General features: G+C 54.1%; 1 protein-coding gene across 1 annotated transcript; it reads right to left on the bottom strand.

The window, feature by feature from the left end:
- Positions 1 to 3,922: 3,922 nt before the first annotated feature.
- psmb4 (proteasome 20S subunit beta 4) lies at positions 3,923 to 15,289 on the bottom strand. Its single transcript, XM_060820529.1, has 8 exons — positions 15,171 to 15,289; positions 13,511 to 13,717; positions 13,332 to 13,415; positions 12,589 to 12,651; positions 10,288 to 10,369; positions 10,072 to 10,185; positions 6,500 to 6,588; positions 3,923 to 4,128 (listed from the first exon to the last, which is right to left on the bottom strand). The coding sequence occupies exons 1-8, from the start codon at positions 15,263 to 15,265 to the stop codon at positions 4,116 to 4,118; spliced, it is 747 nt and encodes a 248-aa protein (XP_060676512.1). The 5' UTR covers positions 15,266 to 15,289; the 3' UTR covers positions 3,923 to 4,115.
- Positions 15,290 to 16,194: the final 905 nt, after the last annotated feature.

Below are 16,194 nucleotides of genomic sequence, written 5' to 3' on the forward strand. Positions count from 1 at the left end.
GTGTTATACAGGGACAGACCAGTCCCCACCAGTACTGCACCCCAGTGTTATACAGGGACAGACCTTTCCCCACCAGTACTGTACCCCAGTGTTATACAGGGACAGACCTTTCCCCACCAGTACTGCACCCCAGTGTTATACAGGGACAGACCAGTCCTCACCAGTACTGTACCCCAGTGTTATACAGGGACAGACCCGTCCCCACCAGTACTGTACCCCAGAGTTATACAGGGACAGACCCGTCCCCACCAGTACTGTACCCCAGAGTTATACAGGGACAGACCTTTCTCCACCAGTACTGTACCCCAGTGTTATACAGGGATAGACCCGTCCCCACCAGTACTGCACCCCAGTGTTATACAGGGACAGACCCGTCCCCACCAGCACTGCACCCCAGTGTTATACAGGGACAGACCAGTCCCCACCAGTACTGTACCCCAGTGTTATACAGGGACAGACCCGTCCCCACCAGTACTGCACCCCAGTGTTATACAGGGACAGACCCGTCCCCACCAGTACTGTACCCCAGAGTTATACAGGGACAGACCTTTCTCCACCAGTACTGTACCCCAGTGTTATACAGGGATAGACCCGTCCCTACCCAGTACTGTACCCCAGTGTTACACAAGGACAGACCCGTCCCCACCAGTACTGTACCCCAGTGTTACACAAGGACAGACCCGTCCCCACCAGTACTGTACCCCAGTGTTACACAAGGACAGACCAGTCCCCACCCCAGTGTTATACAGTGACAGACCCGTCCCCACCAGTACTGTACCCCATTGTTATACAGGGACAGACCCGTCCCCACCAGTACTGTACCCCAGAGTTATACAGGGACAGACCTTTCTCCACCAGTACTGTACCCCAGTGTTATACAGGGATAGACCCGTCCCTACCCAGTACTGTACCCCAGTGTTACACAAGGACAGACCCGTCCCCACCAGTACTGTACCCCAGTGTTATACAGGGACACACCCGTCCCCACCAGTACTGTACCCCAGTGTTATACAGGGATAGACCCGTCCCCACCCAGTACTGTACCCCAGTGTTATACAGGGACAGACCTTTCTCCACCAGTACTGTACCCCAGTGTTATACAGGGATAGACCCGTCCCTACCCAGTACTGTACCCCAGTGTTACACAAGGACAGACCCGTCCCCACCAGTACTGTACCCCATTGTTATACAGGGACAGACCCGTCCCCACCAGTACTGTACCCCAGAGTTATACAGGGACAGACCTTTCTCCACCAGTACTGTACCCCAGTGTTATACAGGGATAGACCCGTCCCTACCCAGTACTGTACCCCAGTGTTACACAAGGACAGACCCGTCCCCCCCAGTACTGTACCCCAGTGTTATACAGGGACAGACCCGTCCCCACCCAGTACTGTACCCCAGTGTTATACAGGGACACACCCGTCCCCACCAGTACTGTACCCCAGTGTTATACAGGGACACACCCGTCCCCACCAGTACTGTACCCCAGTGTTATACAGGAATAGACCCGTCCCCACCCAGTACTGTACCCCAGTGTTATACAGGGACAGACCCGTCCCCCCCAGTACTGTACCCCAGTGTTATACAGGGACAGACCCGTCCCCACCCAGTACTGTACCCCAGTGTTATACAGGGACAGACCCGTCCCCACCCAGTACTGTACCCCAGTGTTATACAGGGACAGACCCGTCCCCACCAGTACTGTACCCCAGTGTTATACAGGGACAGACTCGTCCCCACCAGTACTGTACCCCAGTGTTATACAGGGACAGACCCGTCCCCACCAGTACTGTACCCCAGTGTTATACAGGGACAGACCCGTCCCCCCCCAGTACTGTACCCCAGTGTTATACAGGGACAGACCCGTCCCCACCCAGTACTGTACCCCAGTGTTATACAGGGACAGACCCGTCCCCCCCCAGTACTGTACCCCAGTGTTATACAGGGACAGACCCGTCCCCACCCAGTACTGTACCCCAGTGTTATACAGGGACAGACCCGTCCCCACCAGTACTGTACCCCAGTGTTATACAGGGACAGACTCGTCCCCACCAGTACTGTACCCCAGTGTTATACAGGGACAGACCCGTCCCCACCAGTACTGTACCCCAGTGTTATACAGGGACAGACCCGTCCCCACCCAGTACTGTACCCCAGTGTTATACAGGGACAGACCCGTCCCCACCCAGTACTGTACCCCAGTGTTATACAGGGACAGACCCGTCCCCACCCAGTACTGTACCCCAGTGTTATACAGGGACAGACCCGTCCCCACCCAGTACTGTACCCCAGTGTTATACAGGGACAGACCCGTCCCCACCCAGTACTGTACCCCAGTGTTATACAGGGACAGACCCGTCCCCACCAGTACTGTACCCCAGTGTTATACAGTGACAGGCCTGCTGTCCACTATTACTGCATTCCAGTCTCGAGCATTCAACAGGAAAACTCTGCACGCGTCTGGGAGACAGAATGCTTGGGGAGTTGGGTGGTTGTGCAGCACATGGCAGGGATGATGTTGACATGAATGACTCACCTGGTGACCCAATACAGACATGATGGGCTGAATGGTTTCTTTGTCAGTTCTGTCCATTCTTGTACTCTCCCCTATTAAACAACGTAAAGCTCCTTCTACACTTTTCCCTCCACCCACCCCAATCCCAAGGACAGGGACAGTACAGGGTTCGATGCAAAGAAAAGTTCCCTCTACACTGTTATCTCCATCCCAGGGCAGGTTCAGCACAGGGTTAGATACAGAGTAAAGCTCCCTCTATACTGTTATCGCCATCTCTGGACAGGGACAGCGCGGGGTTAGATACAGAGTAAAGCTCCCTCTATACTGTTATCGCCATCTCTGGACAGGGACAGCGCGGGGTTAGATACAGAGTAAAGTTGCCTCTATACTGTTATCGCCATCTCTGGACAGGGACAGCGCGGGGTTAGATACAGAGTAAAGCTCCCTCTATACTGTTATCGCCATCTCTGGACAGGGACAGCGCGGGGTTAGATACAGAGTAAAGCTCCCCCTACACTGTTTCCCACCCCCCCCCCAATCCCAGGGACAAGGACAGCATTCGGTTAGATGCAGAGTAAAGCTCCCGCTACTCTCCTCGTGTACTGGCAGTTCCTTGCCAGCGATTCTCTGAGCACAGCTGTCCATTCGACCCAACAAGGCTGTGCTCATCCTTCTGGCGATTCTGAACACAGTCTCAAAATTCCCGGATAACCCCATTCCCAATGCTGCACGGTGCTGTTTATTATCCGTGTGACGGAGAATGTCCATATATTGGAGCAAATCCATCACTGATGAGGGCTTTCCTTTAACCCGCTGTGGACTTTACTTGGTTTGACTGTTCTGATGTCTCAGTGAGTTCTCAGATTTGTAGCTCAGGTTGAGGGTTTGGATGCAGGTCTGCTCGCTGAGCTCTCTGAAGTCTTCCCAGGAGTTCCCAACTCCCATCCAAATTCCCAGGCGCTGGTCATTCAGCCCCTCTGCTTAATGCTGGTGTTTCTACCCGTCAGCCTCCTCCCCCCCCACTCCACTCCTCTTATCCCCCCTTCATTTCGGTCTCTCTCTCGCGTGTTTATCCACCATCAGTGTATCTCCGTATTCACCTTGACTACCTACCGGTGGGACCCCGTGTCCCCCACTTGCCCAAGGGTCAGCTCCCGCACCACCCCATGGGCCCTCTCCCCCCAACTAATCCTGGTGTTGTCCCTCAGGAAGGAACTCGCCTTGTGGCCATCTTGTTCCTGCAAATCAACAAGCATTAAATGCAGACAAACCGAGATCGCGCTCACACTTGAGAGAGCTCGCCGTGTACAAACAGCCAACCGCACTTCCCAAAGAAAACAGCCACTTGTGAGGTTTCACTCAACGTCCTGACGGGCGTGAAAGCAACGCAGGTCTCTCGCCGTCTTCCAGAAGGTAACTTTATTTCAAGCCCTTACCCCAGCAGGTTATAAACATGTACCCTGTAGCAAATACAACAGAGAGATGTCCCACAGGCATCCCAGCAAACAGACAGTGGCTTTAAGAGTCAATGAGTACAGAGAGAACATGGCAGATCCTGTGTGGAGTGATTCGCTGCCTGTCAACACGTAGCATCCTTCTATTCAAACCCACTGAAAGCAAAACAGAGAGAGAGAGAGAGAAACTTCAGGAGGTTAGGGAGCTGGATACAGAGAGGTAAGCCCTCTACAGAACTCTCTTCTCCCCACCCTCCTCCCCCAAACACAGCAGCCTGGGGCTTAGACGAGAAATTACCACCTTCCTCAGTCACTCGTTCGCTCAAACAGTCCTGCAGAAGACTCAAAGGCTGCTGAACTTTTACTTTACTGGTTTCAACCACAAAATGCTTTAACATAAATTCTTCCCCTGTTTCTACCATTCTAATGTTTAACTTTTTATCTCCTATTTCTCTAACCACTTGGCACCCAGGTACACAAGATGGCACCTTGTGTGGTGACATTATACATGTTTCACTGTCCTCCTGTACTTGAGTACACGTGACAATAAAATCTGTAAAAATCTAAACCTCTACCAGTGCCTCGACGGAGGTGGGATCGGGAATTGCACTGGGGGGAGGTGGGTCTGAACAGAGGGGTTTGGGGTGGGGTGAACATGTTACTGGACTAACATGGAGGACTTGTCGATTCCCTCTGCCGAAGGAGTGGCCACAGGAGGCCATTCAGCCCGTCCAGCCTGCTCTGCCTTTCACCTGCTGACCTTCCAGGGGAGACAACCCATCTCCCCTCAGTACCTGGGCACCTCTCCCACAAGGTTGGGACAGCAGGTTTAAGAAGGGAGGACCAGCAGGCACAAGGCAGCTCACGTTGATGATGACTGGCCCTTTAGAGAATGGAGGGTAGCGCAGCCAAGCCTAACATTGACCTCATCTGCAGTAGCAGCACTCCCTGACAGACGAGAGGATGAGGTGGGTAGGGGCTATCAAGGTTAGGAGAAAAGGCACAGAATACCAGCAACAACGCTGGCACCCCCTTGGCTTGACACCCAACATTAAACCTCACTTGGATCCTTTCCATGACTGGGCCAGTACTTATTGCCCATCCCCTAATTACCCCCTTGAGAAGATGGGGGTGAGCCAGCTTATAAACTGCTGCAGTTCCTGTGGGGTAGATGGACAGGTGTTCGGGAGGGGTCGGGGTGCGTGTTGGGGGGGGGGGGGTTGTGTGTGTCTGTGTCTAGGGGGTGTGTCTGTGGTGGGTGTGCATGTGTTTGGGGGAGGTGGGTGCACACGCGTGCGTGTGCTGGGAGGGTGTTTGTGTCTAAGGGGTGTGTCTGTATTTGTGGCGTGTGCGCATGTGTTTGGGGGGTTGTGTGTGTGTTTCTGGGGGGGTGGGTGCACGCACGTGTGCGTCTGTGTCTGTGTCTAGGGGGTGTGTCTGTGTTTGTGGTGGGTGTGCACGTGTTTGGGGGGGTGTGTCTGTGGTGTGTGTGCATGTGTTCGGGGGAGGTGTGTGTGTCTGTGTCTGTGTCTGGGGGGGTGGGTGCACGCGCGTGTGCGTGTTGTGGGTGTGTGTCTGTGTCTAGGGGGTGTGTCTGTGTTTGTGCTGTGTGCGCATGTGTTTGGGGGAGGTGTGTGTGTGTCTGTGTCTGTGTCTGGGGGGGTGGGTGCACGCGCGTGTGCGTGTTGTGGGTGTGTGTCTGTGTCTAGGGGGTGTGTCTGTGTTTGTGCTGTGTGCGCATGTGTTTGGGGGAGGTGTGTGTGTGTGTCTGTGTCTGTGTCTGGGGGGGTGGGTGCACGCGCGTGTGCGTGTTGGGGGTGTGCGTCTGTATCTAGGGGGGGTGGGTGTATGCGCGTGTGCGTGTTGGGGGGGTGTGTGTCTGTGTCTAGGGGGTGTGTGTGTTTGGGGGTGTGTGTGTCTGTGTCTGAGGGTGTGTCTGTGTGTGTCGGGGGGGTGGGTGCACATGCGTGTGTGTGTTGGGGGGTGTGTGTCTGTGTCTATGGGGTGTGTCTGTGTTTGTGGTGTGTGTGCATGTGTTTGGGTGTGTGTGTGTGCACGCGCGTGTGTCTGGGGGGGGGGGGGGGGGGGGTGGGTGCACGCGTGTGCACGTGTTGGACAAGGGGGAGGGGAACTTGGTGTCTCCATGTATCTGCTGTGTTTGTTCCTCCACAGGGTTTGGAAGGTGCTGTTGAAGGAGCCTTGGGGAGTCAGTGTGTGTACACCCTGCTGCGACTGAGTGTCAGGGGGGTGGAGGGAGGGTCATGTGCTGATGGGTGTGGTGCTGATCGTGTGGGGGAGCTGCTTTCTCCCTGGACAGTGTTGAGCTTCTCGAGTGTTGTCGGAGCTGTACCCATCCAGACCACACCTGGAGTATTCCCTCATCCTGCGTCAAGGGTGGGACAGGCTGTGGGGCAGGAAGAGGATTGTCCAGGTGCAGGATTCCCAAATGGGGGGGGGCCATGCCCCCGTCAGGGTGAAAGCTGCTCGCGAAGCTTCACGTTTCCCCGCAGGCTCTCCGCTCCGTTACCTGATCATGTGGGCGATTTCCCAGTTGGTATCTGACGATATCGGGCCCTCGATCTCTACACCAGCTGCTGACACAGTCGCAATCTGATACTGTGGGGCAAACAGACCAAAGCAGTCACATCACTGCCACGGAACGAGCAAGGATTATGGAAGAGAAGAAATACAATAGAAATGGAGAAGAGGTGGCCCTCCCAGCCCTTTCCGCCTTTCAACAGGATCATACTCAACCATTTTCTGGTATCTCTCCGAGTATCCTTCCATTATTTATCAAATTCCTCTTCCTTTCTGTGCACATCTTTCCCCTTTCAGTTTTGTTCAGTTTTCCCGTTTTGAACGGCCCTGTTAAACCTGCTCCCTTTCAGAGGAGTACGTCCTAAGCTCTCAACGATTCGCCACATCAGTGAACTCGTTCTCCCCTGATTCTCCTCGATCTGCATCCCTCTCTCTCTCTCTCAACCAGCCCTCCTGCCACCTGGGAATGGTCTCTCCCTCGTTTCCCCTTGATTGGAGCTGTTGACGGTTTTAAACAGCTTGAGTTAATCTCTGTAAACAGGACCACCACAGCTTCTCCCATCTCCTGCTGTGACAGGCGTCATAGAGATGTACAGCATGGAAACAGACCCTTCGGTCCAACCCGTCCGTGCCAACCAGATATCCCAACCCAATCTAGTCCCATCTGCCAGCACCCGGCCCATATCCCTCCAAACCCTTCCTATTCATATACCCATCCAGATGCCTTTTAAATGTTGCAATTGTACCAGCCTCCACCACTCCCTCTGGCAGCTCATTCCATACACGCACCACCCTCTGAGTGAAAGTTGTCCTTTAGGTCTCTTTTATATCTTTCCCCTCTCACCCTAAACCTATGCTCTCGAGTTCTGGACATCTCCAACCCACGTAAGGGATTTTATCTATTTATCCTATCTATATCCCTCATGATTTTAGAAACCTCTATAAAGTCACCCCTCAGCCTCCGACGCTCCAGGGAAAACAGCCCCAGTCTGTTCAGGCTGTCCCTGTAGCTCAAATCCTCCAACCTTGGCAACATCCTTGTAATTCTTTTCTGAACCCTTTCAAGTTTCACAACATCCTTCCAATAGGAGGGAGACCAGAATTGCACACAATATTCCAACAGTGGCCTAACCAATGTCCTGTACAGCCGCAACATGACCTCCCAACTCCTGTACTCAATACTCAGAGCAATAAAGGAAAGCATACCAAAAGCCACCTTCACTATCCTATCTACCTGCGACTCCACTTTCAAGGAGCTATGAACCTACACTCCAAGGTCTCTTTGTTCAGCAACACTCCCTAGGACTTTACTATTAAGTGCGCAAGTCCACTACACCTCCAATTTTGGTGTTATCTGCAAGCTTACTAACTGTACCTCTTATGCTCCATCCAATTCATTTATGTAAATGATGAAAAGTAGAGGACCCAGCACCGATCCTTGTGGCACTCCACTGGTCACAGGCCTCCGGTCTGAAAAACAACCCTCCACCACCCTCTATCTCCTACCTTTGAGCCAGTTCTGTATCCAAATGGCTAGTTCTCCCTGTATTCCATGAGACCTAACCTTGCTAACCAGTCTCGCATGGGGAACCTAGAGTCCATATAGATCACATCTACCACTCTGCCCTCATCAATCCACTTCTTCAAAATACTCAATCAAGTTTGTGAGACATGATTTCCCACACCCAAAGCCATGCTGATCATCCCTAATCAGTCCTTGCCTTCCCAAATACATGTACATGCTGTCCCTCAGGATTCCCTCCAACAACTTGCCCACCACCAACGTCAGGCTATAGTTCCCATGGCTTGTCCTTCTCTGATTTAATCGCGGGGCATGGTCAACACTGATTGGCCACACAGGTACAAGTCCTACTGATTTAACAAGACAACAGAATTTTGTCTCTCAAAATTACAGCCAGGAACATCTTCCAGAATGTTCCGCAGTCTATCCACTGAAGTTCTGTCAAGAATAGGTCCCCCCCTTCGAATTCTGGGGTCAGGAGAACCTCTCTCTGTCGAATTCTGGGGTCAGGAGTCTTAACTCAGAATGCCACCGTACCTTAAGTCAGATGATGGTCACTCAGAGCTAATCTCTTCAGATGGCATTGTGCTCTCATTCGGTTTTCAAATGTTCTCTTTGTTTATACCCTTGATAACCTATTAATTTCCTTACAATCTGATTGTCAAAACTATCTAGAAACTATCAGATTTAAATTTAACTGGTCCTTACTCTCCAAGTGCCTGGACTAAATTAATAAGCTAAATGTTAATACCTGTTGTCTTGTTAAAAATGTTGCTTTGCCTGCTAACAGTCTTGTATTTTGATAGAAATGTTTTAATTCAAGCACTTGTAACTGGTAGTCATTTTCAAGTCGCTAAGCATAGACAAATAAACACATCTTTGAAAGGGACCACACACCCTTTCCCCTCTATCGTTTTGGAAACATCAAATTCTAACATCCTCTCTTCCGATCCACAAATACTCTACCTAATTTCACTCCAGGAATTCAGACTTGCCCGCTCAGGACAAGAGCCAGTATGAATCAAACATCCCCGAGACAGAGACAGTCATAGTTTTCAAGCAAGTTCGAAAAGACTGCATTTGTTGGGGCTTGCAGGGCGTGAGATCACCACCAATGCAGTCGCAGTAAATGCGATATCGCTGCCAGCCAGACTGCAACTGGAGGTTGGGCCCTGCTGTGACGCTGAGCATTATGGGGGCATTCCAACAGGACAGCCACAAACACAACGGGCCTTGGCAAAGATTTCACGTCAATTCAAATCCTGAGGACACACGTCACTCCCAAAACTTGGCACTGCCACTCCGCAACAGGCTGAGTGCACCTGCTGCTCAGGGCACCGGAGGGTCAGCCCCAAGGGAGCAGCTGCACTGTCCCAGGGTCAGCGCCCGCACCGCCCCAGGGTCAGCGCCCGCACCGCCTGAGGGTGGCAGGGCAGGGAAAAGGCTCTTGCAATGTAACAGATGGTGTTCCTGCATGATGTCTCCATTACAAGTACCCCAAGTTGTCACCCGAACAAGCAGAAAGCCACCTCCCGACAGTGTGGGGCAGACCAGAACCGAACCCTCCTGATGGCCAAGGGGCTGGATGGTTGGGACGGGGCAGGTTGGCGCACTCTGGGAAACGACCCTTTCCTTGCTCCCTGTGTTGTTTTTAAACTCACTCCCTGATGTGGGCTTCACCCAACATTCCCTGCCCCAGAAGACAGTGGAGGATTATCCCGTCGCCGTGGAACCACGCCCCTGACTGGGACACAATTTCCTTGTCTGAGTAAGGACGTCCCACCTCCCACCCGGAGGGATTCAAACCAGAGACCCACACAACGTTACCCCGGGATTGACAGCTTGGCGTTAATCCCACCGGGCCAATACCTCCCCACTATCTCTCCCTCTCTCTCTGTCTCCTTCTGATCAAGCCCTCCCTGACAGAAATGGACGAGCAAGTTTATGAGACACATTCGCCACTGTGCACTCCCGCACGCCTGTTTTCTCTCACGCTGCTAGCAGATATTCCCCCACCGGTCCCTCCCGGCCTCTCTTACCCGGTTATAGGAGCGTGCGTCGCGGTAGTAGAGCACCTTCAGGCAACGCTCGATCAGCTGGCGACCCTCGTCTTTGGAGATCTGCTGCTTCTCTGCTACCTCCCTCATCAGGGGCTGCAGGGGACACAAAGGAAAGGGTGGGGGGTGGTCAGTCCAGCGGGCAGGTGAGCGGGTACAAGAGGGAGGGAGGGTTGAGTCGTTGGGGGGTGAACTCACCTGTGCCAGATACGCCCCGAAGCCAGTCGCCACTGTCGAAGCCTCGTAGGCGACCCCCAGTTTGTCCACGTAACCTAGGAAACTGCAGAGGTCGCAGGTCAGTGTCAGAGCCACTGTTTCCACTGCCCTCCCCACACGTGTGCACGCACAGGCACCACGCCCCCCTCCCCACAATATGGCGATCAACCCCAGGGCAGGTTGAAGGGAGTGCCCTCCAATCTCCCTGCACCCTCTCAGTGCTGGGCTAGCCAAGCATCACAAACACACGGCTACAGTGCAGGCCATTCAGCCCCACTGAGTGCGTAGTATCCCAACAAAGAGCATTCCACCCTAACCCCATAACGCTGCATTCCCCACGGCCAATCCACCCTAACCTGTACATCCCTGGGCAACATGGGACAGTTTAGCATGGCCAATCCACCCTAACCCGCACATCCCTGGGCACTATGGGACAATTTAGCATGGCCAATCCACCCTAACCTGAACATCCCTGGGCACTACGGGACAATTCAGCATGGCCAATCCACCCTAACCTGCACATCCCTGGGCACTACGGGACAATTTAGCATGGCCAACCCACCCTAACCTGCACATCCCTGGGCACTATGGGACAATGTAGCATGGCCAACCCACCCTAACCTGCACATCCCTGGGCACTACGGGACAATTTAGCATGGCCAATCCACCCTAACCTGCACATCCCTGGGCACTACGGGACAATTTAGCATGGCCAACCCACCCTAACCTGCACATCCCTGGGCACTATGGGACAATGTAGCATGGCCAACCCACCCTAACCTGCACATCCCTGGGCACTACGGGACAATTTAGCACGGCCAATCCACCCTAACCTGCACATCCCTGGGCACTATGGGACAATTCAGCATGGCCAATCCACCCTAACCTGCACATCCCTGGGCACTATGGGACAATTTAGCATGGCCAATCACCCTAACCTGCACATCCCTGGGCACTATGGGACAATTCAGCATGGCCAATCCACCCAAACCTGAACATCCCTGGGCACTATGGGACAATTCAGCATGGCCAATCCACCCTAACCTGCACATCCCTGGGCACTACGGGACAATTTAGCATGGCCAGCCCACCCTAACCTGCACATCCCTGGGCACTACGGGACAATTTAGCATGGCCAACCCACCCTAACCTGCACATCCCTGGGCACTATGGGACAATGTAGCATGGCCAACCCACCCTAACCTGCACATCCCTGGGCACTACGGGACAATTTAGCATGGCCAATCCACCCTAACCTGCAAATGTTTCAACTGTGCGAGGAAACCCATGCAGACACTTGAAGAACATGCAGACTCCACACAGACAGAGAGAGACCGGGCAGATCGATTTCCCCACACAATCCGTCATGCCATTACCAGATTACAGAGTCAGTAATACAGTACGGAAACAGACCCTTCAGTGCAACTTGTCCATTTCGATGAGATGTCCGAAATTAATCTAGTCCTATTTACCAGCATAATACCCATATCCCTCCAAACCCTTCCTATTCATATATCCATCCAGATGCCTTTTAAATGCTGTCTTTGTACCAGCCTCCACCACTTCCTCCGGCAGCTCATTCCATATACGCACCACCCTCAGTGTGAAAAAGTTGCCCCTTAGGTCCCTTTTATATCTTTTCCCCTCTCACTGTAAACCTATGCCCCTCTGGTTCTGGACTCCCCCACCCCAGTGAAATGACCTTGTCTATTTACCCTATCCATGCCCCTCATGATTTTATAAACCTCTGTAAGGTCACCCCCTCAGCCTCCGACGTTCTAGGGAAAACAGCCCCGGCCTGTTCAGCCTCTCCCTGTAGCTCAAACCCTCCAACATCCTTGTCAATCTTTCTGAACCCTTTCAAGTTTCACAACATCTTTCCGATAGGAAGGAGGCCAGAATTGCACACAATATTCCAACAGTGGCCTAACCAATGTCCTGTACAGCTGCAACATGACCTCCCAACTCCTGTACTCAATACTCTGACCAATAAAGGAAAGCATACCAAACGCTGCCTTCACTATCCTATCTACCTGCGACTCCACTTTCAAGGAGCTATGAACCTGCACTCCAAGGTCTCTTTGTTCAGCAACACTCCCTAGGACCTTACCATTAAGTGTATAAGTCCTGCTAAGATTTGCTTTCCCAAAATACAGCACCTCGCATTTATCTAAATTAAACTCCATCTTCTTGTTGGGTCAAATCACACAGCAGGGTTCACGCTGACGCACGGTTACTCAATCACCGCAGAGGGACGTGCGATCGCCAGTGTACACCAATTACCTCTCGCCGTTGTTCATCCCACCAATGATGACGGTGTTCCACAGGGGATTCAACTTACATCGCCTGAAACAGAGAGGGGGAGGAAAGCCTTGAGGCACTCAAAGGGCAGGTCACACACACACACAGGGGCAGGGGCAGGGAGCGAGGGCAGCTCACGGTCAGACAGCAGGCTCCCCAACACCACCATTGCCACCTCCTCCTCCTCCCGAGTACAGCCTGGCCTCACCCACCGCCCAATAAATCCAAAAGCAAGCAAGGCTGCAGCGTACACTTCCGGGCACAGCAAAGTGCATTTCTATAGCACACCACCTCCGACACTTCAGAGACATGTTACCAAAAAGTAGGGGATGAGAGAGATAGGGAGGGGTATACGGGGTAACAGAGATAGGGAGGGGGCATGGGGGTGACAGAGATAGGGAGGGGGTGTAGGGGTCTGGAGGAGGCATAATGGGTGACAGAGATAGGGAGGGTTATACAAGGTGACAGATAGGGAGGGGGTGTAGGGGGCTAGAGTGGGTGACAGAGATAGGGAGGGGTTGTAGGGGGCTGGAGGGGGGGGTGACAGTGATAGGGAGGGGTATATGGGATGACAGTGATAGCGAGGGGTATATGGGATGACAGAGATAGGGAGGGGGTGTAGGGGGCTGGGGTACGGCTGGGGGAGGGGATGTCAGCAGCAATGTGGGACAGTGATGTCTGGGCTGAGATGGGGAGGACCAGCCCATGACCCTGCCAGCACGTACCTGTTATACATGACTCTGGTAAGCCAGGAATGAATGGCTTTGGGACTGTAGCTGTGTCCATCTCCAAGCAGCTCTTCATCAATCCTAGGGACAGCAACAAGGTCGTTCACAAAATCTAGACCGAGTCCCCCATTCTTCCCCCATACCCACCCCCCCTTTCTGTGCCCCTAGTCACTCACATCATCTGCTCGATGGCTTGCTTGAGGTACTGGTAATCCGCGTAGTCCCCCGACGCACCCAGGACCGTGTTGTCGTTCACCTTCATCAGCCTGGGAATATTCCGGAAGCGGGCCATCGAACCGTAGGAGCCCAGCATGTCAGCGGCCAGGATGACCCCACCGTCGAACTTGACCCCCAGCACTGAGGTCCCTGTCACCATGGGATTCCTGTGGCGGAGAGGAAGCGTTACATATTCCGGTTGGCGCACTGGGAAAAGGGGAGCCGGGAGCCCGGCCCTGATCCTTTTACAGAGAATGCTGGTAATAACACATCCCAGTTGGGTTGTTGCAAGGGTTGTACGTTCTTCAGCTGCTTCCTGAAGAAGGGCTTATGCCCGAAATGTCGAAATTCCTGTTCCTTGGATGCTGCCTGACCTGCTGCGCTTTTCCAGCAACACATTTTCAGCTCTGATCTCCAGCATCTGCAGATAACACCCCCTCCCGCTGAACCCCCCGATAACACCCCCTCCCGCTGAACCCCCCGATAACACCCTCCCTCTAAACCCCCCAATGACACACCCACACACACCCACCCCCGAGGCACCAGGAAAGGAAAATGTGACGCCCCATGTGACCGAACAGCCAGGAACACACAGAGGTCTAACATACGAGGAACGGCTGAGGATTGTACTCATTGGAGTTTAGAAGGTCGAGGGGAGATCTAATAGAGACGTACAAGATAATACTGCACGTCCCACCTTGGTCTCCCCCCCCACACACACAGTCACCCCCCCCCCGCAATGCTGGTGAATGGGGTTGGGGAAAGAACTGTGTGTGTGTGTGTGTGTGGGTGGATGTGTGGATGGGTGGGGGTGGGGGGGAAAGGACACCTCGCCCCCTCCCCCCCCAATGCTGGTGAATGGGGGAGTGGGGAAAACGGGGTGTGAGAGTGTGTGTGTGTGTATATATGTGTGTGTGTGGGTGGTAGTGGGTGGGGTCGTGGGGGAGACACCTCAGCACCCCCCCCACCCCCACACTCTGCCCCCCCCCAAATGCTGGTGAATTTGGGGGGGGGGGGGGAGAAACAGCAGGTCCCACCTCGGTCCCCACACACAGTCTCCCCCCCACCCCATTCACCAGCATTGGGGGGAGGCAGTGTGTGGGGGTGGGGCAGTGTGGGGGGGGGGGCAGAGCGTTGGGGCGGGGCAGTGTGTGTGGGGGGGGCAGTGTGTGGGGGGTGGGGGGGCAGTGTGTGGGGAGGGCAGAGCGTTGGGGGGCAGTGTGTGGGGATGGGGGGGCAGTGTGTGGGGGGTGGGGGTGGGGGGGGCAGTGTGTGGGGGGTGGGGGTGGGGGGGGCAGTGTGTGGGGGGTGGGGGGGGGCAGTGTGTGGGGGGTGGGGGGGCAGTGTGTGGGGGGTGGGGGTGGGGGGGGCAGTGTGTGGGGGGTGGGGGTGGGGGGGGCAGTGTGTGGGGGGTGGGGGTGGGGGGGGGGCAGTGTGTGGGGGGTGGGGGGGGGCAGTGTGTGGGGGGTGGGGGCCCGAGGTCTCTCCCCTCCCCCCCCCAATGCTGGTGAATGGGGGAGACACCATGACACAGCGGATCATGAGGTTTATTGTCCCTCCCCCTCCCACACACCGCCCCCACCCCCGCATCTCCTTTCCCCCCCCCCCACGGGGACTCACAGCGTGCGGCCCACCCCCCCCGGCAGCTCGGAGCCGGGCACCGAGTAGAAGCGGCCGGGCCCCGCGACTGAGATCCCTCCTGTCACCGCCGCCATCTTGGTCGGACTGTACCACCTCCCCCCTCCTCCTCCACTCACACAGAGAGAGGCCGAGCGTGGGGGGGGGATCCGCCCAACAACCCTCAACGGAAACCCACCCCACACCCGGGAAACCCGCTCCTGTCCAAACACAACAAAAACACACTCACTGTCCACATGGTTCCAGCCGCCCCTTCCCCTTCCGGACCGCCTTGGCTTTCCATTGAGTCTTTTAATCCCTTTCTGACACCCCTCCGACTTTACGGTGGTATATTCCAACTTCCGCCGGACCCAGGCTAGGACTGTACCACATACCCTATAGAATAGGGGGGGGCAGCTGTAAGATCACTTCACAAAATCCGCTGATGCCCACTCCAATAAAACACCTCTCTCCGGCAACAACAATGTTATACTTATTTTATCCGCTTTAAACACCCAATGTCTAGTTTGGAGCGTCATCTCTCTCAATGTGAACCCCTTATTTAATGTGCGCCCCTCCGCGTATAACTTGGTACATCCTGCCTCCCTTCGAACCCGAACTGGACTGCACCACAAATGTCTGGGAAGAGGGGCGTCTCCATGATATGGCTCCATAAATCCCGCCTCTCTGCATTAACAGCAGCTCTATCTTTATTTAGATTTGCTTTATACAGTCCTAAGCTCTTTTAGAGCGTCGTCTCTCTCACGTTAAAGCGTTTATTCCGTTGGCGAGTCCCACCGCCTTTGAATTGGTACATTCCGCTGCCCTTGCGCCCAAATGAGACTATACCACATGAAGGATAGAAGGGGATCCTTTTAAAGCTGCTCCACAAAATACGCGACGCCGGCCTCATTAACCCGCCTCCCTCCATCAACAACAGCTTTAACAATAACTATATCCTTCTTTAGCCGCCCTTGGACCTTTCATAGTGTCGTCTCTGTCACGTTCAAACCTTGAATTCTTTCGG

Source organism: Hemiscyllium ocellatum, chromosome 50 (assembly GCF_020745735.1).
Source record: "Hemiscyllium ocellatum isolate sHemOce1 chromosome 50, sHemOce1.pat.X.cur, whole genome shotgun sequence".
NCBI classification, from domain to species: domain Eukaryota; kingdom Metazoa; phylum Chordata; class Chondrichthyes; order Orectolobiformes; family Hemiscylliidae; genus Hemiscyllium; species Hemiscyllium ocellatum.

Bases quoted from the DNA above. Each gene is read 5' to 3' on its own strand.
- psmb4 (XM_060820529.1), bottom strand. From the start codon at position 15,265: ATGGCGGCGGTGACAGGAGGGATCTCAGTCGCGGGGCCCGGCCGCTTC. The intron at 12,652-13,331 runs GTACGTGCTGGC...TCTCTGTTTCAG, and splicing joins ACCAGAGTCATGTATAACAG to GCGATGTAAGTTGAATCCCC. The intron at 10,186-10,287 runs GTGAGTTCACCC...TGTCCCCTGCAG, and splicing joins TCGGGGCGTATCTGGCACAG to CCCCTGATGAGGGAGGTAGC.